The 16,962-nt window shown below is 38.9% G+C and overlaps 1 protein-coding gene across 6 annotated transcripts in view; it reads right to left on the bottom strand.

The window, feature by feature from the left end:
• Window positions 1–16,962, bottom strand: part of LOC126291589 (microtubule-associated protein futsch-like) — a 263,380-nt gene that overhangs the window by 13,513 nt on the left and 232,905 nt on the right. For all 6 annotated transcript variants that reach the window (XM_049985126.1, XM_049985122.1, XM_049985124.1 and 3 more), the window contains 2 exons: window positions 14,433–14,494; window positions 8,684–8,796 (listed from right to left, as the gene is read on the bottom strand). In XM_049985126.1, the coding sequence (XP_049841083.1) occupies window positions 8,684–8,796; window positions 14,433–14,494 (175 nt within the window). The remainder of the gene's footprint in view (window positions 1–8,683; window positions 8,797–14,432; window positions 14,495–16,962) is intronic.

The following is a 16,962-nucleotide window of genomic DNA, read 5'->3' as shown; positions in this document are numbered from 1 at the left end:
ACCTTTTCGCAAAGTATATAGCCACTTATTGTGAATAAACAGTACATTACCATTGACTAACAAACAATTTTCATGCTGATGGTAACAGTATGTCTCTGACTGTGTTGAACAGTGTAGATGTATTCTGTGTAAACCTGTAGCTCTTGTGCGCAGGTGGCAGTTATGTTCTGTATAGAGCATACCCATCACTAAGTGTGACCTCTGTCTGTAATTTACTGTTATACTATTAATGTAGGTACAAACACTGTAAATATTTGCATAAATGTAAAACATTGTTCTGTCAAGAAGAGAAATGAACCATCTCCCAAAAAGCCCCTTGTTGTCACCCACCTCAACCACAAAATGCGGGAAACGTCTGGTTAAACCGGAACACTTGGCAATGGCTCTGAGCACTATGGGACTCAACTTCTGAGATCATCAGTCCCCTAGAGCTGAGAACTACTTAAACCTAACTAACCTAAGGACATCATGCACTTCATTTCTTGGTTTTAATCATGGAATCTTATGAAACTTTTTTTAATATTCTGATAAATTTTGAGTGATTAGACTGTCTGCTTGTAAATATTACATCTGTTGCAGCTGACTGACACTGCCGCATTGTATCTCATAATAATAAACTGTACTGAACTCATTTTAAAATTTTGTATAACAAATTGAGGATTATTGTTATCATTTTATGTATTGTACAAATATAGAAAATAGGTACATATTATGTTCCTAAGTTATTATCTAGGAGACTGCTGCTCTCTGGTGGTACTCCATAATATGATGCGGCCCGTTTGGCTATTGCTTGGTAGTGTGCCGTCAGCTGCCAATACTTGGCAGTGTGCCATCAGCTGTCAACACAGACAGAGCAAGTAATGCCTTATGTACCAAATGTATTTTATCAGCAACCTTTGTGAGTACTTATCACAATTATGTATTAATTACTTATCATATGATTCAACAGTGGTGTGTGTGTTCCAGTGAGGTATGTCCATCTCTGATATGGTTTATTATAATTTCAAAGTTGTATTTTCCATAATTGCTTGTATCTACATTTCAGTTGAGCTCCTATATGTTCATGAGTAGATGCATTACACAGAGTGGCACAATATTTGGGGTAGGCAGTTGTAATGTAATGCATATATTTTGAAAACATGTTCTTCATAATGAATTTTGACTTTTAGACTGTAAAAAGCTGTTGTAACAATTTTGTAATGAAAATTTCTTTCAGATTTGAAGATGGCAATTAAAATTTTCTGAAACTAGTCATCTATATGTATAATTACTGCAATCTAGACAAATAAAACTTCTCTGTCAAGAAGATTATATTTTTCATAACAAGAGGTCACTCTCCTAGTGACAACGTCAGGTAACCCTGATAATTATTCCATTGATACATTAAGGCATATACTACAAAAATGCTTTGACATGGTCTTTCATAACTCTTACCTTATCCAATAGGGTTAATGTCATGGGTGGCTGCTGGTTATCTGGTATTCACAGTCTGCCAAGTTCCAAGAAGTTCTTACATTTTTCTCTTGAGACTAGTATCCAGAAACTGGCCTTGTTAGTATTGTTAATGCACTGATTTCCAATCTAGTTCTACGCTTTCTCACTTATCTCAATGGATAATATGACTTCAGTTCCAGAGCAACAATGCTACAAGAGATATTAAAAATTGCAGCATCTCATAAGATTTTTTTCCTGATCTCACAAATCATTATCACAGTTTTCTGTAACCTTGGTAATACAAAGTTTTAGGGGGAACATTTTATTTTATTTCTTTTTCTTCACTAACATCTTATTGTATTTACATTACTGGAGCAAAAGCTGATACATTGAACCATGAATTTAATTGGAATGGAAGCTTTCATGGGAACTGCAAAATTCAGTACAATTGTTGAAATGTTGGAAGCAGAATCAGCTTTCAAAACCAAGAACCAAGTATTTCAGAAGGAGAGAAATTACTGGGAGGAAATAGATAAGGAAGATGTAAATTGATTGCCAGTCTCCTTAGTTTTTAATTAGATGAAATACAGAAAGTTGGTGTGATTAATGAAAAACTGTATTCAGTAGTAGGAATATCATCTGTTGCAAGTGACTGGCACGGTAGAAAAGGTGACGGTGTGCAGCGTTCCAATATGTAGCAAGTCAACTACTGTGGTGATACAAAACAATGTGAATACTTTAGTATGAAAACAGCATTTTCAGAGCTTCAAGTCGGACATGCCTGGCAACACTCTTCAGGCTAACCGGTCCTGACTGACTGACGTGTTACCTTCAGCCGAAGGTGTCATCGGATGAAGTACGCAGGGGCAGGTGATTAGCACACTGCCTCCTGGCAGTTGTCAGGTTTCTTGACCTCATCATCAGTACTGCTCAGTCAAAGCAGCTTCTCAGTTGGGCTCAGTAGGGTGGGTGCTCCTTGTTTCAGTATTCCCACCAAGGAAAAATTTCTGGCAGTGCCAGAAATCGAACCTGGGTCTCCCGTACAGTAGTCAGCCATGCTAACCACTTGTACAGGGGCAAACTGTCTAGCAAATGTACAAACATTTAAATTTTATCCTTGTACTAGCTGCATCTGGTTACACATTGCTGTGGCTCAGTTGGGTTAAATGGAAAAGAAAGAAAAGAGAAAGCACATGTTTCTAATATGTATGGGAAATGCATACACATCCTAATCTTCTCCTCCACCCCTCCTTGTCCATCTCCTCTTCCTTTCCCCTCTCTCTGTACAACACCTCCTCCCTCCCTCCCTCCCTCCCTCCCTTTCTCTGTCCTCCTTCTCCCCCCCCCCCCCCCCCTCCTCCAGGCCACCCATCTTTACCCATCTCCTCCTGCTCCTTCACTTTCCATCTCCTCTGTACATCCTTTTCCTCCCATCCCTCTGTCCCTCTCCTCTTCCTCCCCCACCTCCACCCTCTCCTTCTCTCTAATGTTGAGCCTTGTTTATTGTTACAGCAAATTCAGATTCTATAATAGTATTCCAATCATTAGCCAATAAGCCAGACATCCAGTTTCTCTGTTTTCTCTGAAAATGTTTAAAATGCTTAAAAATATGTAACAATGGAAACTCCAGGGTGAGATAACAACATTACACAGCATAGAATGAAATTTTCACTCTACAGCAGAGTGTCCGCTGATATGAAACTTCCTGGCAGATTAAAACTGTGTGCCAGACCGAGACTCAAACTCGGGACCTTTGCCTTTCGTGGGCAAGTGCTCTACCAACTGAGCTACCCCAAGCACAACTCATGCCCCATCCTCACCACTTTACTTCTGGCAGTACCTCGTCTCCTATCTTCTAAACTTTATAGAAGTGCTCCTGCGAACCTTGCAGAACTAGCACTCCTGAAAGAAAGATTATAGTGGAGACATGGCTTAGCCACAGCCTGGGAGATGTTTCTAAAATGAAATTTTCACTCTACAGAGGAGTGTGCCCTGATATGAAACTTCCTGGCAAATTAAAACTGTGTGCCAGACTGAGACTCGAACTCGGGACCTTTCCCTTTCGCGGGAAACTGCTCTACCAACTGAGCTACCCAAGCACGACACACGCCCGTCCTCACAGCTTTACTTCTGCCAGTAGTGCTAGTTCTGCAAGGTTCGCAGGAGAGCTTCTGTAAAGTTTGGAAGGTAGGAGACGAGGTACTGCCACAAGTAAAAGCTGTGAGGATGGGGTGTGAGTCATGCTTGGGTAGCTCAATTGCTAGAGCACTTGCCCACAAAAGGCAAGGGTCCTGAGTTCGAGTCTCGGTCCGGCACACAGTTTTAATCTTCCAGGAAGTTCCATTACACAGCATTTTAGATTGGTATGACTACCAACCAGCTGTCAACTAGGATGAACAGCCACCATCAAACTGTGGCCAAGAGCAAAGTTGATTGCCCAGTGCTACAACATGGAGGTAAACATAACCTTCTCGATTTCAGTGGCTCCATCACAACCCTGACCATATGGATTCTTTCCTCTGCCACCAGCTTTTCTTAACTGAACAGAGAGGAGTTATCCTCACAACAAGTTCTCCACTCTCAACATAATCCCAGCCTCAACCTACTGTAACCTACTGCCTCACATCCTTCACCCAACAGTTACCACCCCCCGTGTAATCCTATTCTTGTCCCCTTGCACTCACTATCTGCCAGCCCCTGCCAGCACATCTACTTTTCTTCTGCCATCCCTGCTCCACTCCTCTTACCTACCTACTTCTCAAAGCTGCACCTGGTGGCAGTCTTGCCATGCATCATCCATCTAGTCCCTGCATGCTCCACCAGACAGCACTCTTCTCTCTCTCGCACTCATACCCTGCTACCCAGTCCTCTTCCCCATCTTCTCCATATTCTTGAGTCCATTCTAAGTGGCAGGTCCATTCCGGCCGTGTGTTTGTTTGTGTGAATGTATGTGTGTGTTTCCTTGTCTTACGAAGGCTTTGGCTCAAAGTTAAATGTAACTGTCTTTTTGTTGTGCCTGCCTGCAACTCAATGTGTCATCTTTATGGGGAGTAGCATTCTATCTTTTCCTTGTTGTTGTTGTTGTTGTCTTCAGTCCTGAGACTGGTTTGATGCAGCTCTCCATGCTACTCTATCCTGTGCAAGCTGCTTCATCTCCCAGTACCTACTGCAACCTACATCCTTTTGAATCTGCTTAGTGTACTCATCTCTTGGTCTCCCTCTACGATTTTTACCCTCCACACTGCCCTCCAACGCTAAATTTGTGATCGCTTGATGCCTCAAAACATGTCCTACCAACCGATCCCTTCTTCTAGTCAAGTTGTGCCACAAACTTCTCTTCTCCCCAATCCTATTCAATACCTCCTCATTAGTTACGTGATCTATCCACCTTATCTTCAGTATTCTTCTGTAGCACCACATTTTGAAAGCTTCTATTCTCTTCTTGTCCAAACTAGTAATCGTCCATGTTTCACTTCCATACATGGCTACACTCCAAACAAATGTCTGCTTGTGTCTGTGTATGTGCGGATGGATATGTGTGTGTGTGTGCGAGTGTACACCTGTCCTTTTTTTCCCCTAAGGGAAGTCTTTCCGCTCCCGGGATTGGAATGACTCCTTACCCTCTCCCTTAAAACCCACATCCTTTCATTTTCCCTCTCCTTCCCTCTTTCCTGACGAAGCAACTGCCAGTTGCGAAAGCTCGTAATTCTGTGTGTGTGTTTGTGTGTTTTGTTCATGTGTCTGTCTGCCGGCGCTTTCCCGCTTGGTAAGTCTTGGAATCTTTGTTTTTAATATATATATATATATATATATATATATATTAAAAATAAAGATTCCAAGACCTGTCCTTTTTTTCCCCTAAGGGAAGTCTTTCCGCTCCCGGGATTGGAATGACTCCTTACCCTCTCCCTTAAAACCCACACCCTTTCATTTTTCCCTCTCCTTCCTTCCTTCCTGACGAAGCAACTGCCAGTTGCGAAAGCTCGTAATTCTGTGTGTGTGTTTGTGTGTTTTGTTCATGTGCCTGTCTGCCGGCGCTTTCCCGCTTGGTAAGTCTTGGAATCTTTATTTTTAATATATTTTTCCCATGTGGAAGTTTCTTTCTGTTTTATATATATATATATATATATATATATATATATATATATATATATATATATATATATATATATATATATAGTCTATGTCTGTTTGAATGTTTGATAGAGCCCCAATGACCAGCAAACATTTTTCTGGAGATGCTCTGGACAACGGCAGGATACCAACCCGACTGTCACCTACCGTACTGTCCAAGAAGCAGGAGTGATGGTCTGGGGTGCCTTTTTTTCCATAGCAGGGTCTCTTTAGTTGTCATCCACAGCAGGCCCAGTTTTGTTGCACTTGATGGCCAGCCATCCTGGGCTTACATTTCAGCAAGGTAACACTCACCCCTCACGTGGCGATATTTTCTACTGCTAGTCTTCATGCTTGTCAAACCCTATTTTGTGTGGCAAAGTTGCTGGATCTCTCCCCAGTTGAGACATTAAGAACATTATGATCAGGGCTCTCCAACAAACTTGAGAGTTTGGCAGCCTAACATGGCAACTGGACAGAATGTGGTATGATATCCCTCAAGATATCCAACAACTCCGTCAATCAATGACAACCTGAATAGCTGCATGAAATAAGGAGCAACGTTGTACAAATGCATTACTGATGTGCTCAGTTTGTGAGGCTCTTTTTCTTGAGTAAATCATCCATTTAGGATAGTTTTGGCATCAATCTTGTGGATATGTTGACAAAAGGCATATGTAAAGCCTCTGGACGAACTAAAAAACTGTCTCTCATGTGTTTGGTCTGACAAAAATTCAAAAGAAATCTTTGTTCAACACACAGTGGACACCCACACACAAATGTCAGAACCTGGGAACACACAACCATATAGGTTTGGACAATACTGGACATCTACACTGTAGCTCAGACCTGCTGTCCTCGAACTTTGACGTGATTGATCTAATTAAGGATTCTGTTCATAGGACACACTTTAAAGATGATGAGAGGTAATTTGTGCAGTTAAAACATGGCTACATTCTCAGGATAAGAGCTTTTGCCAACAAGGAATACATCCTCTTGCACTCTGCTTGCGTAAGTCCATGGTGGAGACTGTTGTTGTTGCAGTCTTCAGTCCTGAGAATGGTTTGATGTAGCTCTCCATGCTACTCTATCCTGTGCAAGCTTCTTGATCTCCCAGTACCTACTGCAACCTACATCCTTCTGAATCTGTTTAGTGTATTCATCTCTTGGTCTCCCTCTACAATTTTTACCCTCCACGCTGTCCTCCAATACTAAATTGGTGATCCCTTAATGTCTCAGAACATGTCCTACCAACCAATCCCTTTTTCTAGTCAAGTTGTGCCACAAACTTCTCTTCTCCCCAATCCTACTCAATACCTCCTCATTGCTTATATGATCTTGATAATAAATTCAGGTGGGAGGAACACACCACAGAACTGCAGAAATGCCTTAACAAATCTGTATTTGCAATTCAAGTGTTAGCAGACATAGGCGACATAAAAGTGAAAAAGTTTGCATACTTTGCCTACTTTCATTCCATAATGTCATGTGGTATAGTATTTTGGGGTAACTCTTCAAGTCAAACAAAAGTTTTCAGAGTCCAAAAGCGTGTAATACGTACTATTTGTGGAATAAACTCACGGACGTCTTGTAGAAACCTCTTCAAAGAACTGGGTATACTGTCTACTGCCTCTCAGTATATTTACTCCTTACTGAAATTTGTCCTAAATAATATATCTCTTTTTACAACAAACAGCTCAGTTCATACATACAATACCAGGAACAAAAATGTTCTGCACAAGGACTTAAAAGCACTTACTTTAGTTCAAAAAGGGGTCCACTACTCAGGAACACTCATCTTCAATAATTTGCCAGCAAACATAAAAAATTTTGTTACAAACAGAGATCAGTTTAAAAGGAGCCTGAAAGACTTACTAGTGGCCAACTCCTTCTACTCCATTGACGAATTTTTTAATAGAAACAAATGATGTGTTGTATATATTTATACTATTAGTATTGTTATTTCAGCTTAAAAAAAGAAAAAATAAAAATAAAAAAAGGTGACGTGTTCCACATCCATGAGGATCTCCTCAACACGGATCTATGGAACGAAAATCTAATCTAATCTAATCTAATCATCTACCCATCTAATCTTCAGCATTCTTCTGTAGCACCCACATTTCAAAAGCTTCTATTCTCTTCTTGTTCAAACTAGTTATCGTCCATGTTTCACTTCCATACATGGCTACGCCCCATACAAATACTTTCAGAAACGACTTCCTGGCACTTAAATCTATACTCTATGTTACCAAATTTCTCTTCTTCAGAAAAGCTTTCCTTGCCATTGCCAGTCTACATTTGATATCCTCTCTACATCGACCATCATCAGTTATTTTACTCCCCAAATAGCAAAACTCCTTTACTACTTTCAGTGTTTCATTTCCTAATCTAATTCCCTCAGCATCACGAGACTTAATTAGACTACATTCAATTATCCTCGTTCTGCTTTTGTTGATGTTCATCTTATACCCTCCTTTCAACACACTATCCATTCCATTCAACTGCTCTTCCAAGTCCTTTGCTGTCTCTGACAGAATTACAATGTCATCGGCGAACCTCAAAGTTTTTATTTCTTCTCCATGGATTTTAATACCTACTCCAAATTTTTCTTTTGTTTCCTTCACTGCTTGCTCAATATACAGATTGAATAACATCGGGGAGAGGCCACAACCCTGTCTCACTCCCTTCCCAACCATTGCTTCCCTCTCATGCCGCTCGACTCTCATAACTGCCATCTGGTTTCTGTACAAATTGTAAATAGCCTTTCGCTCCCTGTATTGTACCCCTGCCACCTTCAGAATTTGAAAGAGAGTATTCCAGTCAACATCGTCAAAAGCCTTCTCTAAGTCTACAAATGCTAGAAAGAGACTATGTAGAAAAATAGTATGTGTGAGAGAAATGTTGACCTCAATCTCTTAAGAATAAATGCGTTCCGAGAAAAAACTGTGGGTCTTTATTTATTGAATGATTCTCATAAAACAAGTAGTATAGCAGCTCTGAGTACAAATTAATAATTAGCTTTGTGATGGACTGTGCACACAGGCTTGATCTGTTGCCCGGGTGTGGTGCACCCCACGGTAGGGCCGCATCTGCATTTATAGAAAGGCAACGCACAGAAGCAGGAGCAGAGACGTACCAGCGTGCATCCACTTCTGGCAGACAGAGCAGCAGATGAGCCCCGGCTCCTCCTCTGGGCGGTTGTTGAAGCAGCGGCAGCACAGTTGGCAGTAACGCCCCTTGTGCCACAGCCTGAGGCAAAACAGCAGAACAACACATTGTCAGCTTCTGTTCATTTTTTTTTTCATTACACCCTATCCAGAGACCACTGCAGTCCTACAAGTCCATGACAGAAATTTTAACAGATATTAAAACTGCAATAGCAAAATTAAGTTACTCAAAATCAGAAGACATTTATGGTCTCTCCAATTTTGTAATTAAAAAAATAGCAGATGTAATAGCACATCCACTCTGTTCTCTTATGAACCGGATGTTTGTCAGTGGCTGTTTCCCTTCATCCTTAAAAATGGCAGTCGTTACTCCACTGCACGAGAAAGGTGACAAGTCTTGTCCTAATGATTACCGTCCAATCTCCCTTGTACTCATCATATCAAATGTAGTGCAATATTGCATACAGCTCCAAATCAGTCAACATCTGTCTGGGAATAATATTCTTAGTGACTCTCAGTATGGCTTCAGGTCCGGCCTGTCAACGGCAAAAGCAGTTGAAGATGTTGTTTCATATATATTGTCATCATTCGAATCAGGATTATCAGTTAATACCACACTTGTGGACCACAGCAAGGCATTTGACTCTGTCAGTCACAGGACACTAGTAGAAAAACTGCACTGCTACGGTATTAGAGGCTCAGAACTATTTCTGCAGATCCTATCTGAGCGACAGAAAACAAATTGTGCATTTTAACAATACGAAGTCAAATATCTTGGATATCGTGCAGGGTGTATCACAAGGCTCTGTGTTTGGACATTTACTTTTTATAATATATGTAAAGGACTTACCCAGCACCATGTTATGTAAATCCACACTCTATGCAGATGATACAACTTTTGTTACAGCAGGGAAAGATTTAGGAAAATTAGAGGAGGAAAGTGAGGCTCATTTCAGAGCAGCCATCAAGTGGTTCCAACTCAATGACTTGCATATAAATTGTGATAAAACTAAATATTCTCTTTAGCTTGTGTGTTAAGAGTGATAAGATTGATTGTGTCTCAGCTAAACTACTTGGGATCCATCTTGAATCAAAATTAATGTGGAAGAGTCATATCGATTATATTTGTACTAAGTTAGCACATGTGACATATTTGTTAGGTAAACTAAGGTCACGTGTTAGTGGTAAGTTATTACTCAATGCATATTATGCCTTTTTCCACACCCATTTAACATATGCCACTTTGTTGTGGGGAAACTCACCCGGAGAAAAACAAGTTTTCATTTGGCAAAAGAAGGCAGTCAGATGCATCCATGGAGTCAGAAATAACGAGTCTTGTAGACCATATTTCAAAAATCTAAAAATACTAACAGCTGCAGCCCTCTTTATACTGAGTTGTCTGATACACACAAAAGAAAACCAACACAGTCACAAACTACAACAATCTATCCATCACCATGACACACTTATAAAACAGCAAATTGACATCCCAGTTGTTAGACCAAAGAAAACTCAAGATAGTTACAGGTACATGGGAGTAAAACTATCTAACATGTTGCCAATAGAGGCACATAATGTGTCACTGAATGAGTTTAAAAGTGTCACAAAGAAATGGCTTAGAGAAAAAGTTTTTTATACAATAGAAGAGTTTATAATGTGCACTAAAGATGATCTTAAGTACCGGTACTAATATAATTTCACTTAGATTAAACTTATACATGTCATTATAATGCAAATACCTTGTGCAGCATCAAGGACAAATTTTTGTATCTTATTAGACAATAATGATCTACAATATATTACACCATTTCTGTTAGTTACATAAACTGTATATGTACACAAATAACAACATCAATTGCATTTTTAATGCCTAAAGATGGATAATAAAATAAATAAATAAATAAAAAATAAACAATCCTCTTCTTATACTTGCCCCCTTCTCCCACATTCTTGCTATCATATTACAACTTGTTCACATTTATTTATCTTGTAATCCCACCGGACGTATCGACAAATTGATTGATGTAATTACTTGTACTTCTAGTGGGGTTGCTCAGTGCAGAGAGGAGTGATACATCCACTGGTGCCACCAGGTCACTCGGTTAAACCGCAGTGGCAGATATAAAGATTGTCACTGACCATCCCAGTCTCCCTTGTCACAGCTTGCCAATGTGGACTTATTTATAATTTGGCTATTTCCTCGATATTTACTTGGTTTCTACTATTCCTGGCCATCAATGTTTGGCTCACACACGGTCACGTCTATTCTCATAATGCGATGCAGTGCAGTCTCCATATTCTGTTCCACTGCATGTGAGCTACCATGAGTGCACTGAGAGATTGGTTCATATTAGGGTACTTTCCAGTCTGATTAAGTTACAGAATTCTCCAGGACTAATGTTTGAGTTATTCAACAAATCTCCAGGGTACTTTTATTACCAAGAGGTATCCATCTCTGGAAGTTTTTGTTTCTGTTTGGTTCCAGCACAATCAGGATCTATTATTTTCTGTGATCTCTTTATACGAGGGTTGAATGAAAAGTAATGCCCCCACCTTCATTAATTGGGTTTGGATGGCAATATTTTAACAAATCCAATGCAGAAATAATCCTTAGAATGTGATCTTTAATTACCAATATTCACTTTTCCATGTAATCACCAGCCGATTGGATACATTTCTGCCAATAATGAGCAAGTTTTCTGAAGTTGTCATAGAAGAAGTTGACACTCTGTTTCCACAGCCACAGCCTCACAGTTCTCTCAACATCTTTATCAGAAGCATAATGATGTCACTGCAGAATATCTTTCATTATCGGGAAAAGATAGAAGTCAGACAGTGTTAAATCTGAACTGTATGGAGGATGCCGTGTGGTGGTGAGATTCAGTCTCTGAAGCAATAATGTGACCCACATGTTCTTGTGAGATGCCAATTGTGCTTGCAGTTTCTCTCTGAGTGATACGACGATAATCCCTAATCAATCAGTCAACATTTTGCTTGTGAAACTCAGTGGTTGCTGTCACAGGATGTCCAACTATTTGTTTGTCATGCAGGTCAGATGTCCCCACCTCAACATCTTTAAACTTTCTCGCCCAATGATGCACAGTTCTCACATCAACACAGTCACCATAAACTGCTTTCATTGTTTGATGAATCTCCTGTGGGGGTGACACCTTCTGCTGTCAAGAATTCAATAGGGTTCTATACTTTACACTGTAACAACACAACCATTGAATGATAAGGCTTCCCACCAACTGGAGCTGTAGAGAAGAGGCTAAAGAACAAGCCAGTACCTGCTACATACCAATGCTGCCAACTGTTGAAGAGTTATGAAGGTGGAGGCATTACTTTTCAGTCAACCCTCATACTTAGTTGGTGTTCAATAAAACACATGTTCTTGAAGGAGTAGATGCACAAAATTTATATTCCTTTCTTCCTTCTTCATCATTTGTGTTTTATTTCAATTTTCTCCAATGCTGAATCATTTTGGTTTTAGCTATGCCTCTGGTTTCATTTGTACTTCCCTGCTTTAACTCACAAATTGTCCTATCTGCCGTTCCTAGCTTGTCGGGTTTCCAAACTTTGGCTGTTGTTATCATTTCACTGTTAATTGCTATCTTACCTTATTCTAATGACTCTATTCCTTTAATCCTTTCCTTGATTTTGGAGGGAAAATAAAATTATCATTCTGAAAGTTGTAAACCTTTCTCTTCCTTTTGGTAACAATTGAAACAAGTGGAAAATTTTAAGATCTGAAGTTTTTCTAAAAAATGAGGTTCATGACATAATACACTATGACAAACAATGAGACAGGACTACATAAATCAATGCCTCACAGATGAAAACAAATCCTGCATGGGTAAGCCATAAATCCTGAAAGACACATGAATGCCTACCTCCAAGAGAAAATTTTCATGGTTCATATTCAGATGACTGTCACGGAAACTCTGACTCCTCTTTTCATACTATGGTCAAATTGTTGCCTCATGAACAGATAACTAACCTGAATTTTTAAATTTTTGCAATCTTCTTTCTGTCTTGAAAAGTTCTCTTCTATGTCTCCTGCTGTTCCCTTACACTTTAGATAACTCAATAAATAGTGATTTATGCATTTTACCAGACTGCCCCCTTGTTTTTAATTAAACACAACATTTATCATAACAAAATTTTCAGCTGACAGTATCAGCTCTAATGGTAACTCTTACTAAAAACACACTCTCAGATGTTTTCATATTGAAACTGGGACCATTGCATGCAACATCTGACTAGCTACCCAGGCATTCATAGACCTGACTGTAGTAGGACCTAATAAATATAGCTATTCACTACTACAGAAGGAGCTTTTGAATGAGAAAGGAGTAGAGAGAGACAGCTCTTTCCCCTTTAATGACAAAATAATTTTGCTGTTACTTAGCTTATGGTTTAAAATCCTGAACAGTCAGTAAGCAGGAAGAGAACCTAGACAGAGATAGGAACCTCTAAAAAGTTGGAAAGAAGACCAGGTCAGCTGAGACGCTTAACATCTAGATGTGGAGAACTGCAGTGCAGTTGGAAGCAGGCTGGCAAAAAAGTACAGTTAAAAATTTCTGCTCGTGCAGAACTGTCTGTATGTAAACCTGCTAAATATTTACGAAGGAGATGAAGGTAGAATGAATAAGACAATTAAGACAAGCAGAGAATGGAGACTGTAGTAACAGTGGCACTAAAAAGTAGGGATTTGGTTTGATTTTTATATATTAACATTTTATTTTCATTCGACACAATCACAAAACTTCTCAAAATGTTAACTCGTATCGTCCTACCCTGACCACACTAAAACCAAAAGAGACAGAATAAAAGAATAATTAGCCTACAATATTTCTGTCCATCGTATGTATAGAAGAATACATAAATAATAAGTTTTTTATGCCTGTACAATAAAAGCAGTAAAAGGTAATCACAAAGTCATGTAATATATTGTCATAATGGATAGAACAAATGGTGAAATATAATATATTTTTTCTTTCTTTCTCCCTCTTCTGCTCTTTCAGTTATGGTAGCCAGCATAGACAACATCAAAAAACAACTTGAAGCTTTTTGGGATTGTGCCAAATGAAAATAACATGTTAACAATTTAATCAATCACATTCTCTGACAGCAAAATGTCATTCTTTCATTAAAAAATTCAGCTTTTCCAGAAATAGCTACACCTAACAGTAAGTTTTATATTAGAAAAAGAAAGCTTCACATTCAGCATTGCACAGAAAGTCCAGCAAATCTTGCCCATTTCATCTATCTGGAGAAAGAACAATAAAAGCTGTGTAATTTCCCAATAAGCAAAATAATTTGATATTATCTGATTTCTAAAAGAACTTAAAAATATTAGCCTACATTTCCCAATAAGCAAAATAATTTAATATTATCTTATTTCTAAAAGAACTTAAACATATTAACCTATTTCAGTTGAGAAACTACAAAAATTTCAACCAACTTTTTAAAAACAGCTACCAATTTTTTTACCATCTTATTTTTATAGAAAAGGAAATAATTTCTCAGTCTACTTAATTGGTAATGAAAGCTTTTAAAGGGTATGTTAAATACAGGTACAGTTCAGCAGTACACTGATTAATTAATTGCTATTGCAATGCATAATTTTGAGTAAATAAATTATTGCTTATCTAACAATAATGATATACATGAAGAATAGCTCCTTAGCAGCTGTTGGAATAAACTTATACTTACTTGGAGCATGGAACACAAAGTGTCTGGGCATAGACTCTAGTGCCTTTCTCTCCTTTCTTGTACTGAAAGAAAGAAAACCAACTTCAACAAACACACGAAAATATTAAGTGTAAGCATAAAATGGCAAGTTAAAGAGGTGTCTTAAATAACAATAGGAGACTCATTATGTGTCAGTAGGAGTGCAGCACATGCAAAGAACAATGAGTCCAAATAAATGCAACATACTAAATAATCTACACTGTCATTTACAGACTGGCTGTATTCATTGTAGTTTCAAGCAATGAGTTTGCCCAAGGCTCAGTATTTGAAGGGTGACTGTAATGTTATGTCTAATGGTTGTGTTATAGTGCAATCTTTAGTTTGGTACACTGGTCAGCCAGTGTGTGGTTTTTAGGTGGTTTTCCATTCATGTAGGCAATTTCTGTTCTGATCCCCAATCCGAGCCTCAGCTAATTTAATACACAAACAGTTAAAATATGATAAGACATGAAACAAACTATAGACATTTCACAGACAGATGGTTCACACGATTTCCCTCTCTTAGGTTAAATGATGACCTTTTCAGGGGCACTCCCCCCCCCCTCCCCCTCAGCTTGGTGCCACAAATGGCCCCTACTAATTTTAATGTAGAAATCTTAATGTTGTTGCTGCTGTGGTGCCCCTTTCAGCATGCCACCCTGGTTGGCAGCTCGTCTTGCTTGGGCCTTAAACCGGCCCTGAGTATACTTTAAAAAAATTAATATTTCTGTTTGTGGACTGTGGGAAGTGTATTAACCACCAACATAATTGTTTTACTACATTCATTGGAACAGGTCTTATCACCTCTAGATATGTCTGACATCTTGTGGGAATATGCTGTATCAGTTGTACAAAAACTGGTACAATTTGCCATGAGATCACAACTGCTGTCATTTGTGAAGTTGCAACACATTGCTTTATTTCTGCTTATCTGCTATTGTGACTTAATGTGCATTGAGATAATGGTATGAACAAACATAAATACTGACTTTTCAAACCTGGGCATAGCAAGTGGGCTTCAACAGATATTTAGTGCCATTAAGAGACTTTTGAAGACTGTGTAATGGCAACCTACAACAGCTCATAGAATGGTATTGGGAATCTTATTTACCACCACAATTTTTTGGTAAAAATCAGAAAAATAAAATTATCAAAAATTAAAAATAGTCACAATTTTAGTACAGTAAAAATAGCTTCCTTGAATCATTAAAAAAATATGCTCACTTGCCCCATGCATGTCTGAAGGAACATTGCATTGTAATTCAGAATAACAAAGACACTGCAATATCATATTTATCCACCGATACCGGGCAAGTGACTTTCAAATTAAATGTCTCACCTGTCTGGGAATATTAATAACAGATGTACGAGTACAGGTTGTAGACACATGGTTGATGACATCCAGAAGTTTGGCTCTCGGCAGAGCCAAACTTCATGCTTGGGTAGCCAAATGGGAAGGTGACAGCTTGCAGTAAGTGAGAAATCCGGGTTCAAATCCCAGTCCTGCACATATTTCCACTGTCATCATTCCATCACACAGCTGACGGTAGCCCATAGTCACAACTACAAATACATTTCATGTACAGGTGTACTACTAGACACCCAAAACCAAGCAAGTCTCTATGGAATGGAAACATGCTGATCCCTCAGTATGAAAAAACTTCAGAGTGATTGAATCTGCCTGAAAGTGCTTGTGACAGTGCTCTCGGATATGCATGCTGTGTTATTGTTGGATTTTACTGAACACAAGACCACTGTGAATGCTGCAGTGTACATTCAAACTTTGAATGAGTTGTGTCATGCCCTTCATGACAAATGCCACAACATTAATGATGAGGGTGTCAAATTTCTTCATGGCAATGCTCGCCCCCAAGCTGCTATTCTTGTTCATGAGAAAAATGTTAAATTTGGGTGGAAGGTGTTCCAGCATCCACTCTAGAGTCTTGACATTGGATCGTTGAATGTATGTCTGTTTGGTCCCATGAAGAAATTCCTGTCTGGCCAACATTACGCAACAGATGGGTAAGTGAATTCATATCTGCAGACGGCTAAACTCCAACCAAATGGACTCCTATGAACAGAGCATATTGAAACTGTTACCACAATGAGAGTAAAGTGTTGAGAATATTGGTGACTATGTAGAACAATACATAAAAGATGTAAGTTCATCTGTGTCTTTTTGGTAATAAAATTATCTTTCCTTGTACTAACACTCTCTAGTTTTCTCCTTATCATAAAGAAGTACAACTTTAATCATGTATGTGCTTGCCAATGGTGTGTACACATACAAACTTATATTCCAATCATGTCTTCTCGGTGCTTCACCTTTCTTGTCAGGCAGTGTTCTTTATGAACAACAAGGATCCCAAAACTGGTCACTGGGGCATACCAATTTTTACCATAGGTGGACCAGAGATGTACTTCTTAATAAGCTAGCCTCTTTGTGTTCAATTTGTGCTTGTAAGCATGATTGTAAGAGATTCCTCTAATACCATAAGTTTCCAGTTAGTTA

Source organism: Schistocerca gregaria, chromosome 9 (assembly GCF_023897955.1).
Source record: "Schistocerca gregaria isolate iqSchGreg1 chromosome 9, iqSchGreg1.2, whole genome shotgun sequence".
Classification (NCBI taxonomy): Eukaryota; Metazoa; Arthropoda; class Insecta; order Orthoptera; family Acrididae; genus Schistocerca; species Schistocerca gregaria.
Note: the sequence above shows the minus strand (reverse complement) of the source record. Positions and strands in the feature narration are given on the sequence as shown.